The sequence below is a fragment of the Thermobia domestica genome, chromosome 15, assembly GCF_964235325.1.
Source record: "Thermobia domestica chromosome 15, izTheDome1.hap1.1, whole genome shotgun sequence".
NCBI lineage: Eukaryota > Metazoa > Arthropoda > Insecta > Zygentoma > Lepismatidae > Thermobia > Thermobia domestica.
The window spans coordinates 156,565,397-156,586,972 of NC_137468.1; the positions used below are offsets into that span (position 1 = coordinate 156,565,397).

Below are 21,576 nucleotides of genomic sequence, written 5' to 3' on the forward strand. Positions count from 1 at the left end.
AAATGGTTGTGGCTGGTATACAACGTGGCCTAATTTGTACCACGCGTATTGAAATACTTTGAAATCGTGAAGAAGAAAATTTAGTACAAGTGATTGTAATTTGATGTTATTACGCACAAACAACTTAATATCAGATTCCTCTAACAAACTGAAAATTACGTACAAACTGCTTCCACAATTGGAAACCGTACACATCCAAAAAGTTGTAGCTGTCTAGCTGATTCGTGAGTTCTGTCTCGTCAGAGTGCCATGGTTATTCCCTCTCGGGTGAGTTCTCGCACATCCCCCTCGCAATGGTTTGTTTAATCTAACAGTGCACTATTGTTAGTGTTCTGAAAATATAAATTCTGTAACCACATGCCTAAGTGTTCCTTGGCAAGTCTCCCTGAACGTGATGTAGCCGAATATGTGTTTGCAGGACAGAACAAGGTTTCTTTCGCTCGTGGGTCAAAGTCCTCGCTAGATTTCTGAAGAACAGCAAAGAAGGGCGAAAATAACTTACCACTTGCAGAAACAGTTTCTTGAATTGTGTAACTGTGTGTTTGTAGAACTCCCTAATTGCACCAGTTTCCACACGTTATGATCCATGGAAGGCTAAAGCTCGATCGATATAAATCTCCAGTTGAAATCCACTATGATCCGAATTATAAGTTCTGCTCAAACATTAGCAGTGTTTTCTTGCACCAGTTAGTGTTTACAATTGTTTCTTTGTATTCTGTGTTTTGTTCCAGACGCACAATCGTAATTTACTGTTGTCTATCAATATAAAACAATGTTGTGGGTACGTTTAAAATTCAATAGTAACTTTCTGGATGCAGTGAACTTTGGGAGATTGCTTCTGACTTCCTTGTACAACACAACTTTGGAAATCATGAACCTGGATATGTGCTGTGCAGCAAGGGAAGTATTGAACCTCACGCACTTTGTCCTCTGTACGTACTACCAGAAGCAATTTGTTTCTCCCAGCGGTACAACTGACTCTTCAATTTAACATTCTTGTACTTTGTCATGACGTTGCTCAACAATATTATCTTTGCCACTTTTCCAGTAGTTGAGAACCATTCTTTTATATTCCAAATTAACTGGTTCCCTCCCTTCACCACAGGTCTCTGTACCGTCCATTCCATTACATTGTTATGTTCATATTCTTGTTCGTAAAGTTTTCCAGTATTGAATACCGTATGGCTCTTGGATATCATCAGCTCCTTCAAAATGAACTGTGGTAACTTCTTCATACCTGCGGCTATCATGTCCTAGATGTGATTGGCAAGTTGAGTTTCATCCCTTGTGATAAGTTTCCCGTAAATCCATCATACTGGTAAAATACGCCGGCACCAGTCCTATAACAGGTGGATCAGTTGCTAACCAAATACTTGTATCATAGCCGAATTTCTTATGCCACATGTTCTTCATAACATGTATGTATACATTAATCTTAAGTCGTGTCCAAAGTATAAGTCTTGCAAACTTCATATCAGATGTAATTAATATAAGTGCAACCTTTCTTTCCCTCCACGCTTTTGCCTCCTTAAACTCCACGGGTGCAGATATAACAAAATACGGGTCTCTATTTTCTCTCTGGTGTTCATTGTATGAGTTTCATTAAAATCTGCGTATATCGCCTGGGTACCTTCTCTTGTAAGCTACCGTGAACCTAAGTTCCAACTAGCCTAACCTACCATGAGCCTAACTGAGGATAATGAAACTTAGCTCGGGCTAGCTATGGTACCGTAAGCCTTAGAATGAGCCTGAGCTCGGGCTAGCTTAAGCTAGAGTAAGCCTAATATATTGAGAATGAGCCTGAGCTGGGGCTAGTTTAAACTACTATGAACCTAACTAAGAATTATAAGCCTGAGTCCAAATGAGGCCCAATCACAAAATTGTCATCTGTTATTCAGAGAAAACCAAAAAATATTTTTCAGAATACAGTGTGTACCACAAAATCATTTTCACAAAACTGTATTTTGAATTACGTAATTATTTATAAACTACGAAAACAAACTTATTTCAAGATGTTTCATAACAGTAAGTTAACTAAATCAAGTGTTAAAACACTCTTCCGTCATTTTCAATGCACAAATTAAATCTCCTAAGCATAAAAGAACCTAGTTACATCACTAATGTTGTTGGATCGTAATTTATGAAATCCAGAAGTAATATACTTCTTTCTTTAAATGCTTTAGATTAGGACCAGATTAACTCTTTTGGTGGACAACATAATGTCCCGGTTTCTTACTAACGTTTTCTCGCATATTCTCATCCCACAAACTCCATCATTCACTTGCCTTCATCATCCGTCTTTTAGTCTAAACAGCATAATCGTAGAACGTAAAACTGAAATATTGTGGTTTTTTCTTCAACTTGTGCGTTCTACACTAGCGTTTCTCAGCCGTTTTTTCCAAAGGGGCACGCCAAAATAAGGTTCAAAATTTTCGCGACACCCCTGCATATGACGGGAAGAAAACGCCAAGAATCGTGTTGCTGAAATTACTTTCCTGTGACCAGTGTTTCTTTCCAAAGAAAAAATGAACAGCGTTAGAAGCCAACTTTCCACCTTTAAACTTGGAAGACAAGTGTAAAATTAAGTCGATTGGCGATAAATTTTTATCTTCTAAAGATAATTTCTTTACGGAAGATCTTAGACATTGGTTTTTAATGTGTCGCGACACAGCGGTTGAGAAACTCTGGTCTGGACTGCACTTCCTGACCCTCTCCCCCCACGCTAAGGAAAGTAATATAATTTCAAATGTATTTTTGCTTACCAAATTTGAAAGTGCTTTCGCGCATTCTGTTTAAGTATATTCTGTTTAAAGAAAATTGCATATTTTGTAGCATTTCTAGATTTTGTTTTAAGTTAAAACGTTCAAATTGTCTATATTCCATTCAGCATAGTGCTATCTTACTTACGTAATCACTTTCTCACATAAATAATTATGAAGAAATTATTTAGCCTAGGTGTTAATCAGGCTCGTAATTTTTCAGGATAAATCTTTTATTTCCACACACAAAAGTCCATTGGAGTGTGATTCGATGACGTACTTATCTTCATCCTTTTGATAACTTTATCCTATAAAGTTACAGATGTAGCAAATTTTTAATCTATAAAATCACTTCTTCCAACATATTATTCATGAATCACGTCACGTTCACATCGTAATGTCTTGTTTATATCAGTCAAGATACTGCTACTCTAGTCGACTGAGAACTGAGTAACTGCCAGTGTTAAATAACTTATGGCCCACGCTGTACTATAATGGTTCTGAGTCCTGTAATTACGATCGACTTCAATTACCGAACGAATGTCATGTTCAGCCAGTTTCCCACCTGTGACTTTAATGAGCGATGGGAGGCGTAGCCTCAACGCTGAGGTTTACCTATACGCCTACCCGGAAAGACATTTTATTCTCGGTGTTCTTACTTTTATGAAAGACATTAAAGTAGAAAAGTGGCAAACTAAAGTCGCGGAGGTGTAGTCGTTAGGGGAGGCGTTGACCAATCACGATCCGGGTTCAATCCTCGGTTGGAGCAAGATTTCTTGTTCTGTCTTCTTTTCAGTGCAGTTCAGGGATCCAACTTCTGTTAAAATGGGACGGTCGGAACGTGGTGCTGAATACGTCCCTAAGTCTGTGTGAAAGAGGCTCTATTCCAGAAAATTTTCTCAGGAGGGGAGGCAAAATCAAACTGAGTCGGTCGCACAAAATGACACTTGTTAGGAAAGGTGCCCTAACATCTCGCATGGAAGATAGACATGTAATTGCAATTTCTCGTAACTCCAATGCGGGGCTGTTAACAAACTTCGGCGGAGCTTTGGTCCGGAATCAAAGGTGCCTATTCCTTCTTTAAGTGCTTGGTACGAGAGGCCATAGTTGACGACAGGGGGGGGATTGAGGGGAAGCTCAGGGTATGTCATTCCCCTCACTTCCAAAAATATGTATGGCGTCCCCCAGCTCCTTTAAAAAAAAATACAATGGACAAAAATGGGCGGGGGATGCCGCTACCTACTGTCCCCCTACCTTTTCAGATCTACTTTCACCCCTGGTTGACGGAAGATATTAAAACAGGTAATTCATATGTGTGAAGGCTAATATTAACTGAGAACCCTGGCGGGTGGAAAGTTCTGTTTGCGGGAAGTAACCTGTTAATAATGGTAGCGTATCTATAATGATCAATAATTCAAATACCTCCAACAATTGTTCACAATGCTGAGCCAATACTAAAAATTGTTCCTCATTTGCAATGGTACCCACAACTATGGGTACCAAAGACGCATAATTATGTTACTTTCTATAACAGCACAACCATATTAATACAATATTTAAATATGCTTTAGTGTTTCCCACGAGACGGGAGTCTAAACAAGTATAGTATTCGCGCCGAGTCGTGATGCTTGATCTAGAGCTACCGATTTCACCACCCAATAGAACGCGAGGGTGGTTCCAGTCGTCAACCCCCACCCATCAAATTTTGTCAGTGTCTTCTCTCGCGCTGCACGGAAAACATCTCCCGAGAGTACAGTGTTGTCGGATTGGCGTCAAATTCCGTTTTGTTAATTCTTTTTTGTTGCGTTATATTTTCGTTGTTACTATTTGTGCTATTGTTACCATTTTAGAATAGTTGTTACAGTAGTTATTGTTGTGCAGTGTTATTATTGGGAATTTCAGCTGTTTGACGTTCCCCCAAGTGTGCGTTCGGGAAGCGGCTCCACGAATTGTACCGAAGTTTTCCGATGTGTTGGAGCTCAAGCAAAATATTTCTATTATTAGTTTAGAGCCCAAGCTTCACGACTCGGCGCGAGTACTATAGTAAATTTTGAAATTAAAGACTAGCAACGAGACAAGGACAATTTTCGACAATTTAGACTAGAATGGATACGAGGAATTTCTCGAAACTTGACTAACACTAGCCTAACTTGAACCAACTATTAATCTCAAATACTTGTAACATGATTAATAATACCGGTAATATAATAATAATAATAATAATAATAATAATACTAAAATAATAAAAACCCTTTATCAACGTTTAAAGATACGCAAGTCATTAGACAATATACTCCAATGATAACTATGGTTTAAATGTTATATCACACCATTTGTAGATCTGCCGAGACGCGGAAGGATTCTGATATACTTTTATATGAGATTCAGAAATAAAATTTGAGAAAATGTTTTCCACACGTGTAGGACACTAGAAAATAAACTTTTTGAGACGAGAAAGAATTCTTCGAGAATCCTGAAGACTAGAGTTGTACAAACATTTAAGAGACGAGACATTATTTCTTGCCTCGGTTCATTGGCAACTAATAACCACTAATGTATTAATTTGTAAACTATGAGAATCGGAATGTTAGTTTTTAACACCTATTTGTTTTCTTTCAGTATCTTCACAGAAGAAGAGATTGAGGAGATTCGTAACATCCGCCTGTATGATATCATAGTAAACAGTACAGAGATACGACCCAACGAAATCCAGCGGAAGGTATTCTTCTGGATGAAGGGCGATCCATGTCCGCAGCCAGCACAACTCAATGCTTCTGATCTTGAGCCATGCAAATATTTACGAGGATACGACTACTTTGAGGTAAAGATTAATAGAAACCCTCTGAAACTGATTGATTAATGGTGTAAAGTTAACTTTGGTCTAATTTGAATACACAAGAGCATTATTTTCACACAAATTTTAAGTTTAATATCTTCAAAGCTCCTTTACATTTTGTGCTCTATATTGTAAAATTCCGCTTGTGCAGGAGTAGGCAGAGCAAATTATAGTCCGGAATAGTTTCCCACTGCCGGTTTATAAAATTCTATAAACAGTAGTAGTAGTAGTAGTAGTAGTATATAAATACTACGATAATGTAAATTCTCTAGTATAAGGTAGGAATAGGTGTCATTTCGACCTGACGGTCTCGGAGGATTTCTCAGCGAACTACGTGAGAGGGTGTAGGACATTCGTGCTCCACTGCAAGCAGAAAAAGATTAGAGATTCTGATAAAGCTCCACTGCAAGCTAGGCCGGATTGTGATTAGGAATCTCCCGTTGCTTCACTGCAAGCAGAAGAAGTTTCCCCACAAAACTCCACTGCAAGCCAAGGGGAAAAAGAACCGCTAGCTCCACTGCAAGATAAGGCTTTGAGTTTGGGTGAGATACTTCCTAGGCTCCACTGCAAACCAAGAAAAGGGATTTGACCAAACTGATTGGGATCCATGGAATCATCTCGGTTATATAGGTTCTTCAGATGAGGCGGTAGCGCTGTTTTTCCCCGTCGTCATATGACCAGTAGTGTCGCGGTCGTCTCCAGTTATAGTATCCCATCATAGTAAGGTGCACATGGTTATTTGTAAATAAGGAGCAAGTGTTGGGTGTTTGTAAACATAAGCATGTGGGACATCATAATATAATCTCCACTGCCTTCAATACTAATATATATACCTCTTGAACTACAATAATGCCTGGGAATACGTAATTCGTTCCAGAACTGAGTTTAAAGAATTTTTCTTTTTAAAATAATAGGAACCGTAGTAATCCATTCGTAGGTCCCACTAACTCGAATGATTTCAACAGTAAATACACTGGATTTTAAGGTAAAATAATACATGAATAAAAATTAACTTCTAGGGTCCATGGCGAACACACTATGTTTAAAAAAAAAAAAAAAACTGAACAGATGTTGAGACATGAAATTAACAGCGAAAATCACACGAGGGATGCTTTCGCTCTAGCTTCTGACAACGAACTGAGCGACAAAAGTTAAGGAGAAACTACGTGGAAACGTACTAGTTGTTCGGATTCAAAAACTTTCATTTTCTGAGGCAAAATTTGCTCGAAATTTTCAAGGTTGTTAAATCTTAAGGCGTTAGAATTCCAAGGTACAGCAGTCAATTAAATTTAAATAAAAAGATATTTTCTTGTACACCATTGTATTTTCCAAAGGAAACTGTTATTCTTCATGCACAACGGATATTGAAATATATTAGGTCTAATACCCAATTAAATTTTGATCTAATATGCTGAATTTGTCAACATGCATAAGATAAAACGTAATTACCTTCACAAAAAAAAACACTGTCTACTATGTGCTACTGTCTACCATCCTGTTCAGGGGAATGTTTAAATAGAATACTTACAAACTTCGATGTGTAACAACGAAAAATTGAAACACCAATTTGATTGGCTGCTTGTGAAATGTGACAACAATAATTAGAAATAGATTAGCAAAGTACAAATGTTACAATTATCGGAAACTATGTAGACCAACCAAGTGCTTTAGTGGAGCTCTTGCGGAAATCTGGATATTATGATGATCCAAAAATTTTCAAAAGTTACTTAAAAATATATTAGAACTTTCGTTTTAAGTACGCAGAAACTTTGGCTGTACTGGCTTAGAACGTTAATGTTGCAGGAGACACTTGATTAAAAACTTCTAGAGAAGGAAACAAACTAACATCTTATGAGTAGCTTCATATTAGTAAATGAATTAAATCACATTCAGTTAATACTACTTCAGGAAGTTGTTCAGCTCTTGCCATCTGAATGAATTTAGAATCAAGATATTATTTTTTAATTAGTTCATAACTAGATTTACCATCTTTATGCATGAGTCTGTTATCAATTGTTAGTTTCTAAATAATGAAAAATACACGAGTTGTGCTTGTAAATTTCTCTTTAGTTAATAGTATCTGAATGAATAATAAAATTGAGTGACTAGCTTTTGACTTGGCTAACCTTTTAACCAACAAAACTAAGTTATCAATTGATTTGAAACCTTCCTAGTGAGTTACAATAAATTTAAAGAGTAGATTTGAGTTTTGAATGAATTTATAATTTGACAGGTTTCGAATTCCTAATTAGGTCTAATCATTATGTTGCGAATGAGTTTACTATCAGTTGCTTAATAGTTTCTAAATGAACTAATAACCCTACTAATGACATTGAAATGAGTTTGATAACATTGAAATGAGTTTTTGTGACAGATTGGTTAGTAATCAGGCCTGATTAACAGCTTTTAATATACTGATGAATTCAATATCTTTTAAATGAATTAATTATAAATTGTTAATAGACCTTAAGCAAGTTGGTCAATTAATGGCTGAGTTTACAATTAGCTAAAAGCTCGTACATGAGTTTGTAATTAATTAGTTCATAGTTTTTTTGAATTAGCTTACTGTTAATCTGATTAATATTACCTATTAGCAAATGCGATATTCAGTTAGTGAAAGCTACTCCATAAATGTGTCGCAAAATTTACTTCGTACAGGGAATAGAAAGATTATGACGAATTAATGACAGTGTGTTCATCTTGCAATATTACTGATTGTATCCAACTTCCGTTATTCATGACTGACATTTTTTCAAATGTTACTTTCTAGGGCAGCGAATTGGCCTACATCTACGCCTGCGTCTTCCTATGTTTTGTGCCAATCTTGTGCGCAGGAGCAGGTTACGGAGTGGTAAAACTTCAGAACAGTCGACGAAGACGCCTGAAGATGCGACAAGAAGAGAACAATAATGGCAAATCTGTTGATAAAATGGTTGTAAAAGAATGGTTACATCAAAACCACAAACGCTTAGTAAAAGTAAAATTTGGTCCAGAAGAAGTCATATACACCGTAAACAGAAAAGGAGAGAAACTACGTATTGTGAACTTCAAAAGCGTGGACGCATTGACCATTGAAGAAACTCAGGATCAACGGAAGAAACCAATGGTCCTCATTCGTGTACCGAAAGACCACGATTTAGTTCTGGAATTCGATACTATCGGGAACAGAAAGAAATTTGTAGCAAAGTTGGAGACTTTTTTAGCATCGCATAAGAAAAGACTAGAAATGTTACCAACGTATCGAGAACAAATGTTAGCCAATGCTGAAACCAGAGAAAGACGTCAAAAGCGTCTCGAACACTTCTTTAGAGAAGCGTACGCGCTTACTTTTGGTTTGAAACCTGGTGAAAAGCGTAAATTAGAAGATGTTACCAGTGATGTCATTATGGTGATGCGTACTTCTTTGTCCAAAAGTGAATTTGCTAGTGCTTTAGGGATGAAAGCGGATGCAGTGTTTGTGAAGAAAATGTTCAATATTGTTGATAAAGACGGTGATGGACGTATCTCTTTCCAAGAATTCTTGGATACTGTAGTTCTGTTTTCTCGAGGTAAAACTGAGGACAAACTAAGAATAATCTTTGATATGTGTGATAATGATAGAAACGGTGTCATAGACAAGGGCGAATTATCTGAGATGTTACGCTCTTTGGTGGAAATTGCTAAGACCAATAGTCTCTCTGATAACCAAGTAACTGAACTAATTGATGGTATGTTCAAAAATGCAGGGCTTGAGCATAAGGACTATCTTACCTATGAAGATTTCAAACATATGATGAAAGAGTACAAGGGGGATTTTGTTGCCATTGGTTTAGACTGCAAAGGAGCAAAGCAGAATTTTCTCGATACGTCAACTAATGTTGCCAGGTAAGGTTCAATTATATATTTTAAAATTTCTACAGTGTGACTAAACTATGTCTCCTAATACAGTTCACGAATTATTGTAGCCGGTGAAACAACCATTGTCCTGGATTCTAGATCCAACTGATTGATGTGTATTGCATCTTCTGTCTTTCTAGACAGTTCAAATAGATGCATACCCAAGATCGTTCAGACTTTAAATATTATTATTCCAAAGTGTAGCGCGGCCTTTAAATATTATTATCCCAACTTGTAGCGCGGCCTTAATTTGTTTTAATCAGTTTTTTTTCGATCTTTTAATATTGCAATTTCACTAACTATTTTTGTAGTTAGTGTAAAATACTATTCAGTAAACAAATCAGTGCTTTTGAGATTATCTTAATTTTTGTGCAGTTCGTAGTATTGTAATTCAACGCCATAATTGATTTGACGACACATTCTTGGATAATAATGAAAATATCTACAATGCAATTCATTACATTTAGTAATATTTTCCAAATGCTAAATACCTATGGAAAAGAAGTCCAGAATTATGTTTCACTTTACTTAGTGCAAAATGTGTTGGAAATAAGGGTAAGGAGAGGAGCAAATTTGGGAAGCGTCTTAAGAACAGTTCTTCTTCTTCCTTCTTCTTTTTATTCCTTTTTTCTTTCTTCTTCCTTTTTTCTTCCTTCTTTTTTCTTCCTTCTTTTTTCTTCCTTCTTTTTTCTTCCTTCTTTTTCTTCCTTCTTTTTTCTTCCTTCTTTTTTCTTCCTTCTTTTTTCTTCCTTCTTTTTTCTTCCTTCTTTTTTCTTCCTTCTTTTTTCTTCCTTCTTTTTTCTTCCTTCTTTTTTCTTCCTTCTTTTTTCTTCCTTCTTTTTTCTTCCTTCTTTTTTCTTCCTTCTTTTTTCTTCCTTCTTTTTTCTTCCTTCTTTTTTCTTCCTTCTTTTTTCTTCCTTCTTTTTTCTTCCTTCTTTTTTCTTCCTTCTTTTTTCTTCCTTCTTTTTTCTTCCTTCTTTTTTCTTCCTTCTTTTTTCTTTCTTCTTTTTTTCTTTCTTCTTTTTTTCTTTTCTTCCTTCTTTCTTCTTTTTTCTTCCTTCTTTCTTCTTTTTTCTTCTTCCTTCTTTCTTCTTTTTTTCTTCTTCCTTCTTTTTTCTTCTTCCTTCTTTCTTCCTTCTTTTTTCTTCTTCCTTCTTTCTTCCTTCTTTTTTTCTTTTCTTCCTGCTTTCTTCCTTCTTTTTTTCTTTTCTTCCTGCTTTCTTCCTTCTTTTTTTCTTTTCTTCCTGCTTTCTTCTTTTTTTCTTTTCTTCCTGCTTTCTTCCTTCTTTTTTTTCTTTTCTTCCTTCTTTTTTTCTTTTCTTCCTTCTTTTTTTCTTTTTTCTTCCGGTTAGAGAAGTCCTACAGAATAAGAATTTAGCTATTATTAAAATGGATAATTACCATAACCAAAAGGAATGTAAATTAAAGTAGTATAAAGTTTAGTAAATGTAGAAACTGTAGAATGTATTTTACTGATTCTGCGTTTACTGAAACTTTCGACAACTTTAATTTACATTGTTTTTTGGTTATAGCAGATATCCATTTTCATAATAGCTCAATTCTAATTTTAGAAAGAGCTTCTTTAGACCGAAGCTTCTCCTTACTCGACTTAAACGTTCATGAACGATGCATGAATCGTTCAAGTTCGACATAGCGATTCGAGAGCGCGTGCTGAATGTCGTACGGGGTCTCATGTCCTGATCGGACATAATGAGGAATAATCACCGAAAAACGAGATACCCATAGACGTAACCTTGGAAAAGCATTTGATGCGCGAATTATTGTAAACAATGGAAAATAGAATTTTCAGCATTAGAAATAGGGTAAAGCCCTTTTAGTTTTGTTCTGCGAACACAAAATTTTTTTCAAAGCCATTTTGCTTTTCCTTGATATGCCAAATTCAACTGTTTGCATGTCGTATTCGTTCACGAAAATAATGCACTAAAAAAATCTATGAATAATCAATAAAGGTCAATCACTTCGCTACAAATTTTCAATTAATGCATATTTAGTATAAAATTAGTACTGACCTTGATTTCCTTCATAAAACGTGCAGGAAATATAAATAATTTAAGCTAAGAGGTTCCATAATAGTTTTTGGATCACTTATATAACGACTATTTGTTCCGGTGCAAACTAATAAGTAGAATGTCCTTTGTTCGATATTTATCTTAATTCGAGAGATTTTCGATCTGTTAGAACATTTTCAACGACTTTAAGAAGTTCTTTACTGAATTTTCTTTTTTTTCTTTTTCTCTTTTTCTCTTTTTTCTCTTTTTTTCTTTTTCTCTCTTTTCTTTTTCTCTTTTTTCTTTTTTCTATTTTTTCTATTTTTTCTTTTTTCTCTCTTTTTCTTTTTCTCTTTTTCTTTTTCTCTTTTTCTTTTTCTCTTTTTCTTTTTCTCTTTTTCTTTTTCTCTTTTTCTTTTTCTCTTTTTCTTTTTCTCTTTTTCTTTTTCTCTTTTTCTTTTTCTCTTTTTCTTTCTCTCTTTTTCTTTCTCTCTTTTTCTTTCTCTCTTTTTCTTTCTCTTTTTCTTTTTCTCTTTTTCTTTTTCTCTTTTTCTTTCTCTCTTTTTCTTTCTCTCTTTTTCTTTTTCTCTCTTTTTCTTTCTCTCTTTTTCTTTCTCTCTCTTTTTCTTTCTCTCTCTTTTTCTTTCTCTCTCTTTTTCTTTTTCTCTCTTTTTCTTTTTCTCTCTTTTTTCTTTTTCTCTCTTTTTTCTTTTTTCTCTCTTTTTTCTTTTTTCTCTCTTTATCTCTCTCTTTTATCTCTCTCTCTCTCTCTCTCTCTCTCTGTGTGTGTGTGTCTGTCTGTGTGTTTGTTATTTGAGAATTTTTTGAGCCCTCTATTCGATAGAGCATCAAAAACTATTTGAGAAAGTGATAGAATTTTTGCGAGAAATTTAGGGAACCCTATCTCGGGAAGCGTTAAGTCATAGAGAGATGATATTTGTGTTGCTCAATACCTAAGTCGATGGTTAACATTTTGGTACAGTCCGCAGCAAAAAACCTGCAACATGAGCAGGTAAGTTTATTGTGAAACGACGAAGTCTTTTGCTCCAAAATAAGTGTGTAGGGGAGGACGCAGAGGTTTCTCCTAGTGTGATTCGTGTTACTTAGACGTTATGTTGATTCCCTGGGCTGTTAGGCGTAGTTTCACAATAAACTTTGGTACACTTTGGTGCAGACTGTACCAAAGAGTAACCTGGTTTGTTTTGCTTTGATATTTTTCACATTCCATTATTCGGAATTGCCCAATAGAATACTTTCCAATGTTTCATTGACTTCATGTACGAATGCATTATCGTAATTGGTAATATTATTGTTCTTGTGTTGAAACTTGTGAAACATTTAATACTAATGCTATTTACTGTTTTCGTATTTTTGCAGAATGACCAGTTTTCACATCGAATCTATTCAAGAAAGAAATAAACATTGGTTATTAAAAAAATGGGATTGCATTACGACATTTTTGGAAGAAAATCGTCAAAATATATTCTATTTGTTTGTTTTTTACGTCATCACAATTGCTTTATTCGTAGAGCGGTTTATTCGTAAGTATAAGTTGATTTCTTTACTTTTAGAATTTAAATGTTGTTGAAATAGAGTAAGTTTTATTTTTCTTAAGTACATTTGTCATATGAGCTTCTGAATTAAATTTCAAGTATCTAACGATCATACAGCCATTACTACAAATGAGATGAAGTTTAGGTTAATTCTCAACCTTATAAGAGTTCAGCATTTCTTTTCAGCACTGAGATTATATGACATTAAATTTGTAGACACAGTGTTGGTAATATTCGCACAATTTTTAAAGTTTGCCTGTGCATACATTACACATAGATTTAACACTTCAAAGACTTTAAAATACACTCAGTTCTTCATATTTCTCTATATAAGATAATCCATCTTAGAAAATTATCTAACATTAATAGAAAACTTCTGTACTCCTACACTTGAACAAAGGTGAAACGTGATACATCTCATTTTTCTTCATAAAATAGTGCAAAAACAAGTTTAATTGTACGGATCTCATATCCACAATAAATTTTCATGTTCCGACACTTAACTCATGCTGATAACTGTGGTCTGTTCCATTGCAATAAAGCAAGTACCAATGTATTATTGAAACCATCAAACTGGAGAATATGCTCTCCTTATAACAAAAATATGTATCGAACACAAAGAAATTGACATCTGTAATATGAACTACATATTTAAGAAAACCATTGTAATTTTTTTTCTTTTTTGTAACACACCAACTCTGTAATTGGTATTATGCCTGTTGTGTTGATAAATACCAAATATATGCAAATAATTATAAAACTCGTCAATTTGATGTCACCTGATGATTCCTCAACTTCAATCAAGCAACTCGTTAGGTAACTACTGAGTCTAAAAAAAAATTATAAATTCCTGATCTCAAAACCATATTTCTGGTCTCCATCTCTATATGAAGAGAGAAGTGTTTTGGTATCTTCGTCTTAAAGGAAAAGGGAAAGTTTCGGTCTGTCTCAAAGAAAGAAAGGTTAGGTATCTGTCTAAACAAATAAGTTTTGTGCCATCTAAAACGTGAATTCTTTTTGCTGTTCAGTTAAAAAAAAAAAAAAGTTCGATATTAGTCTTTCTTAAAAAGAAAAAAAAGTCTGGTATTTGCCTTTAAAAAAATTATTTTTCTATCTAAAGCAAAAATTAAACAAGTTTTAATATATCACAATAAAAATTTTAATATTCGAATCTAGAAAAGGAGAAAGGAACTAAGTTTTTGGATCTGCCTAAAAAGCAAATACTCTGATACACTGATCTAAGTTTGTCATATTCTTCTAGAAAATACGAGGGTTGGGGCAAAAGTCATGGTAACTATTTTTTTTCTTGAAGATACCAGTCCGGTTGGAAAATCTGACTTATACATACGAAAGGACAAGGTGTTAACTACATGTGTGGACAATGAATACCACTGAAATATCGTAACACACTAATTTATTACGATAGTATACAGGGCTATATGGCCTTCGCGGTGCAAAAGAATGACAACACAGTATGCATACAGTTGACATGACAAACCTGAGCCTAGAGACCCTCAAGGTAGTCCCCTGCTACTTGCACCACGCGCTGCCAACGATGTGGGAGGCGTTGAATACCATCCGCCTCAACATTTGCCACACCATGTGTGAATCGGGTCACCTGTTCGCGCACAGCATTAGCAATATCCTGGCGTGTTGCAAACCGCCTACCACATAGTGGTTCCTTAATCTTTCGAATGAGATCAAAGTCACGGGACGATATGTCAGGAGAGTACGGTGGGTAGATGACGACACGTGCCACGTCGGTCCGCACACTGACAGGTCGTCCCGAACGTTGCTCATCACTGATTGACACACGTCCTTGCTGAAACTTTCCTACCCACTGTGCTAGTGTCCAGTATGGTAAGGCATTATTACGAAGCACTTCCACTAATTCACTGTGACATTCCATCGCATTTCACCCTCGGAGAACGGCTATTTTGATGTAAGCGCGATGCTCAACACGGGTTACTCCCATCTCGCACGACTCACCAACTGACTGATTTCACAGGCCTCTTTGTGCTACTACCAGCTATCACAGAGCCATCTGTTATTCTACATACACACTATGCATGCAGAACTTCCACACGACACACAGAAGTTTGTGATCCACTTACATATCTGCAAGAAAAAAAATAGTTGCCATGACTTTTGCCCCAACCCTCGTAATAAAAGGTAAAATTCTTGGTATTTCTGTGTAAAGAAAGTAAATTATTTTTTGATATCTAAAAATTTTAATATAGTCTGAAAATGAACAATTTTATAATGTCTAAAAAGCATTTGATTCCTCGTACTGAGTTTGAGAGTAAGGTTGGTGAACGCTCATCACGTTACTTACCTATCGTACCTACCAAATATAAATTACTTCTCTTTTGGATTATTAGGGCCGCGGTGGCTCAGTGATAGAGCGTTCACCTCTAGTGAGTGGGGTCCCTGGTTCGATTCCCGTTCAAGCCAAGTGAACTGTGGAGGACAAACACAGTGTGCGTGGGTTTTCTCGGGGTTCTCCCGTTTCCTCCCACTTTCTTCATTCTACTATTGCATGCATTCCTCATCACAGTTCTTTAAGCCTAGCCGGCGTAACTGTGGGACATAAAACTTAGATTTCATTTTTTTCTTTTGGATTCTTGTATGTGAATACAGTAGATTCAAGTAGGGATACCATTTTAACAAAAGAGAGACTGACCAAAGCTTAAAACTTTACTTTATTTTAAATTATAATTTGTAACTGTTTCGGATATCTAGCATATCCTTCTTCAGACACGATCTGTCTGTATTTTCATTAATTTCGATCGTGTCTGAAGAAGGATATGCTAGATATCCGAAACAGTTACAAATTATAATTTAAAATAAAGTAAAGTTTTAAGCTTTGGTCAGTGTCTCTTTTGTTAAAACAATTAATCCAAAGCCATGAATAGTCTTACTAGGGATACCATCAAAATTATTAAACAGAAATTAAATAATTACTCTGTTTTGGGACATGGATTGTTTTTACTTTTTAAAACTACAAATATCATACGTAAGGCAGTACATGTTGTCTATAATTAACCGAAGGTTTGAATAAAATTCTATTCAGTAGCTTTGAAATTAGAGAAACCCATATACACAGACGATGTATCACTAAGTTTTGTTTTTTCTATCCGAGTAAATTACCTGACGTAATAAGTTAGACCAGCAAGCCAGAGATCATACGTAAGGTGTTGTTAAGACATATAAAAATTGATATTTGGAAGCTGGATTGAAATATAACATTGAAAATTAAGGTAGCCTATACCATATAAAAGAACTGAAATTGGCTTAATTACAACATTAAAAGTTTTACAAGTGAATTAAATTTTCTCTTACATAGAGGCATTCTGACTTATTATGTCGGAACGCCACGAAAAATAATACGCAGAGCGTGTTTCCATTGTTCTACTTATAATAGTTACATACAAATTTCCAGAAAGTTATGAAAACTTGAGAAATGCTGAAGTAACTAATCACAAATGTCTAATGGTACAAGTTATAACAAAATATTAATTATTCATTTACCAGTAGCTGTAGATAATTAATGTTACCTTTATTACAGATTACTCTTTCATGGCGGAGCACACGGATTTGCGTCATATCATGGGTGTTGGAATTGCTATCACCAGAGGTTCTGCCGCTTCTTTGTCCTTCTGCTACAGCCTTCTACTTCTGACAATGTCTCGAAATCTTCTGACGAAACTGAAGGAATTTTCCATTCAACAATACATACCGCTTGATGCCCATATCCAGTTCCACAAGATTGCTGCCTGCACTGCGCTGTTCTTTTCTCTAGTGCATACTGTGGGACACATCGTAAACTTCTACCATGTCTCTACGCAGCCTATTGAACATCTCAAGTGCCTCACTCGAGAAGTCCACTTCCCCTCAGATTACAAGCCAGGAATAACGTTCTGGCTGTTCCAAACTATAACAGGTAGGAATGTTTTGCAGTGAAATAATCTTGATCTGATGAATTGGTAACTTCCGTTGTAAATAGGTGTCCGCTTATTACCGACTGTATTAGAGTAATGTAATGGAAACGGTGATGTACGCAGAAGTTAAAGGGAGGAAATTCAAGATTCCAAGTTTACATAATTTCAGGGTTCGTTTATGTATATTAATATATATTATGTATATTAATATACTGTATTAGTCAAAAGTTTCTTGTAGGCTTATGTCTGTAGAATTAAATATAGTGTAGCCCAGGGGTGTAGCCAAGGGGGGGGCCATCGGGGCCGGGCCCCCCCAAATGGTTTCCTGGCCCCCCCAAATGACCAGCTTTTAAAACATCATAGTAAAATTATCTCGCTTCATTCATTTAAAAGTAACAAAATTCATTGACAATTAATAATTTATGGTAAAATAGTAAGGAGAAATATTGTTTTTTTTTTTTCATACCGATCAAAAAAAAAAAGGATACTTTTTTGTGTGACAGCAGATTACACAATTTACTGCGATTTATATTTGACAGTTTGAAGACAAACGTTTTAACAAAGTACCACAAATACAGCCATAAAACAAAGATATTAAACTGATTTGTAAGTACAATATATTTTATATGCTTTAACAAGTGTTTTAAAAGACATAGAGAATTGAAAATTTGGCGAGAAACAATGCTTTTATTCAATTTGGATTTCATTCGCGCTCTCTTTTGTTTCTATTCAGTGTAATAAAATAATTATGTTTTTTTAGTCACGAATAATAAATATTTTTGTCAGGAAACCGTAAAGAAATTAAGTGAAATTTCAAAGAAAATCAATCTTGTGTAGATAGGTTCTGTATACAAGGTACTAAATTTAAATATAAAGGTAACCAAGAAAAGTTTTGTTGCTTTTTCACCCACCACCTTCCAACATTGATATGTCACCTAACATGGAAGATCAAAAATAGTCCCCATCAGCATCGACGACCTTCTGAAAATGTTCTGGAAGGCCATGGAATCCATCGCGGTAGAACTTGGTGGGCCGTGAAACGAAGAAAGTATCAGGTGTATTTTGGACTTTTACTAGGGATTAGCGTCCTCTAAGGTGATTGTTCAAAGAATGGAACAGGTGATAATCGGACGGTGCAATACCCGGGGAATATAGTGGTTGCAATATTGTTTACCATCCAAGGCGGAAAATGGTGTCCTAAGTCATCTTAGCCACGTGGGACTTAGCGTTGTCCCGTAAACGAGGACGCATTTGCAATTCAGAAGCGATGGCTCCAGAGTTTTGAGTTTTTGTTGAGCACAGCTCAACTGCTGACACTACACAGTTGCATTGATACTCTGACCAGCTGGTAGTAGTTCCCGATGCACGATGCACCAAACACACAGAAGGACCTTATTCTGGCACAGTGCTGGTTTCGGCTGTTTTGAAATCGGTTCATGGGATGCTAACCAATGATGACGACGCCGTGGAATTTCGTATTGGACACACTTTTTATCACATGTCAACGCCCTGTCCAGAAATGGCTCCGAAACAGTAAATAAACACAGGGACTGCCGCGTTGCCTTCTGGCACGGAGTCAAAATATGTGAGACCCATTGACCCAACTTGTAGTGCTTCACAAGTTGATGGATATGCTGCCGAATGGTTTCTCCACACACTGAATTGTAGTCCCAGTTCCTCTTTGTACATGTGTTGGTCTTCTGGCACGTGGTGTTTTCGAGTGTTTCGTCATCGTCCTTAAACTTGTTAAACCATCGCTGCAATGTCCGCGTCGTCACGACATCTTCACCAAAAGCCTGGCATATAGTCTGTCCCGCTACAGCGGCGTTTGACCTCCATTTGAACTCGTTCAGCATACATGCTCTTATGACGCTCTGTGGATGTCCCATGTTCCCTCTGTCTTTACGCAAGTTCACGGTGTGTCTGAATTGCCACAACCAGGTAGTATGTTGGATATACCCACACCAACAACTGACGTTCGCCTTATCTCCACGCGCATTCAACTCACGGTGTGAGGTCCAATTGAACACAGACTTCCACGAAAAGGGACAGAACTTTCTTGGTTACCTTTATAGTTATGCACAAAAGTATAGCGTTTGGTCCCGGGCAGTAGTTCTTGATTAAGCATAATAAAAACTATCTTGAATATAATTTGTGGATAATAATAATAATAATAATAATAATAATAATAATAATAATAATAAGCTAAAATAGAGTATTTAGTTTTCCAGAAGAAAACCAAAATTTTCCTTTCTTTCAGACCTCAAAAACACTAGTAGCAACACTTGTTTTTTGCTTTGTATATGGTAGCTGCCCCCCCCCCCTCAAAAACGACGGGCCCCCCCTACACAAACCTGCTGGCTACACCCCTGGTGTAGCCGAACCTAAACTTTCAGTTAACTGAACGAAAACTCAATTTAGGGGCCGTTCAGAAATTTTGTGGCCTTTCAAACAAAAGCTAATTATTGTCCAAGAATGCAGTCTTTTGATCCATTTTTGATTTTCCTAAAATTCTTGTTGCATACCATCTTGTTCAGGGGAGTTAAAACTCTGAATCCCATTGCGTACGCCAGTGAATTAAACTTCCTTCGTTAACTAAGGAGCAGTACAGTCAAATCTCGATTACAATATTATGTCTTTGATATATTGACAATAACAAATTTTTCTTACTTCCTTGGATAAGCTCCCCGAAAATACACCTGGAAGAAACACTGCAGATATTGACTGTTTTACAATTTTCTTTTGCGGTAAACTAGTTTGTGCTTTTCGGTAGTCGAAAAATTTTTGGTATCCTGGTATGGCGGATTAGTAGTAGGGTGCTTACATCTATAGAGAAAGTTAGCATGTTTAGATGTTGGTCGTGCCGTATAGACTTTCTTGGGAGGAACATCCCGTGAATTATTGTTTGTTTATTAGAGCCACTTCATATTATTGCACTATTTCAAAATAATTTAACTTCCTTTATAGTAGTTTCTATTTGGTTGAGAAGTATTAACCCTCTAGCGCATAATGTGCCGTTTCTGGCTATGGATATTGTTTCCAGCGTGTACACATTGCATCTACCTTCGAACGCAAATCCTATTTTCCCATTCACAAGGACCAGTTGTTCAGTCTCTGATTACATGTGGCAAAACTTTGAACTAGAAAGCAGAAAACATTTCAGTGCCAGAAGGAATTGAGCTTTGTTGCAGAATGACGTAAAACTCCGGTGTTTTTTTTTTTTTTTCCTCAAGAAATGGTCATTTCTGATCAAGAGGAACCTCATCTCTATTGTTACTTTACTTACTATTTACTGCAATTTACAATAGTTTGTTGTGTTTATAGGCAAACAATTTAATGAGGAAGTGACATACTTTCAAAGATTGAAGCCCTCTTGAACAATATAATAATAATAATAATAATAATAATAATAATAATAATAATAATAATAAATGAATTTTCTTGAAATACAGATGAACTGAACAATTTGGTGCACTTCAAAAATGATTTTCCAAGGTGCATTTAGGTCTTCTGGCTAATGGCCCGTCTCGGCCAGTCTTAAATCTGCTAGGTACCAATGTTCTTGATATAGTAGCTGAGTACATGTTATAATGTATATAGCACATACTGGAATCCTACATCCAAATGACTGCTGTGATTACACTGACATAGTTTCAATTTATATTTTAAAAAAAATTAATAAAAATTAAAAATGTAAAGAATTTACTTAAAATTCCTTAATTCATGGCATAGATAGTTAAGATTAACAAGATACTGGTCCGACAATCTTCAGATTGGTCTGACAAAGCTTTTAAAATATGGAGTAATAAAATTTCTTAAAGCGGAGAACTACAAAAATGCTTGACAGTTACAATGTTACAATAACTTCGAAGGTTCTTTTCTTTCTATTTTTCTTTCATTTCATGGTTTCGGTTATAACAGCACTGAAAGTTTTAAAGCAATTATGGAACCAGTGGCGAATCTAGCCCGGGGCCAGGGGGCCTAGGCTCCCCAATTTTCAAAGTGACAAAAATAATTTAAGCTATTGTTTATATATTTTTGAAAGCTTATAGTAAGGTCATGATATACCTATCATAGTCTGGATTCTGGTAGCCTCCTCCCCAGTTTTTATCTTCTAGACCCGCCACTGTATGGAACTTGATAATTGTAGTATAGGTGCTACATAGTTCCAATAACCAGCAGTCTATTTGCGTAGAATTGGCATGGAACTGTGAACACTAATATAGGATCTGTTTTCATTAAAATTTATGTAGACACAAATGACTATTAGTACAGTTCTCTTTCTTTCACTCTTACACTTTTTCTTTCTTTCTTTTTCGCGCTGAGGAGCCCCTCCGTGGCTAAGCGGTTAGCGTACGCGCCTTTGGCGTGGGAGGCCCGGGTTCGATTCCCGGCGGGAGCTCATGTGGTTCGGATTCCACGTTAATCAGTAGGTCCACGTCTCATATAGCCTCGCTGCTGAACGGGACGTTAAACTCAACTCAACTCAACTCTTTTTCGCGCTGAAGTAAGCGAGCTCGAAATTTATTTCCTATCTGCTCCAACTTTGCTTTCGTACGTTCATTGTCTTTTATAGACTCCTGACATGTGGTTCCTTTTGGG

At 36.0% G+C, this 21,576-nt stretch overlaps 1 protein-coding gene across 2 annotated transcripts in view; it reads left to right on the top strand.

The window, feature by feature from the left end:
- Positions 1-21,576, top strand: part of Duox (dual oxidase) — a 458,692-nt gene that overhangs the window by 389,989 nt on the left and 47,127 nt on the right. For both annotated transcript variants that reach the window (XM_081740305.1, XM_081740304.1), the window contains 4 exons: positions 5,379-5,580; positions 8,366-9,459; positions 12,858-13,021; positions 16,602-16,976. In XM_081740305.1, coding sequence (XP_081596431.1) covers positions 5,379-5,580; positions 8,366-9,459; positions 12,858-13,021; positions 16,602-16,976 — 1,835 coding nt within the window. The remainder of the gene's footprint in view (positions 1-5,378; positions 5,581-8,365; positions 9,460-12,857; positions 13,022-16,601; positions 16,977-21,576) is intronic.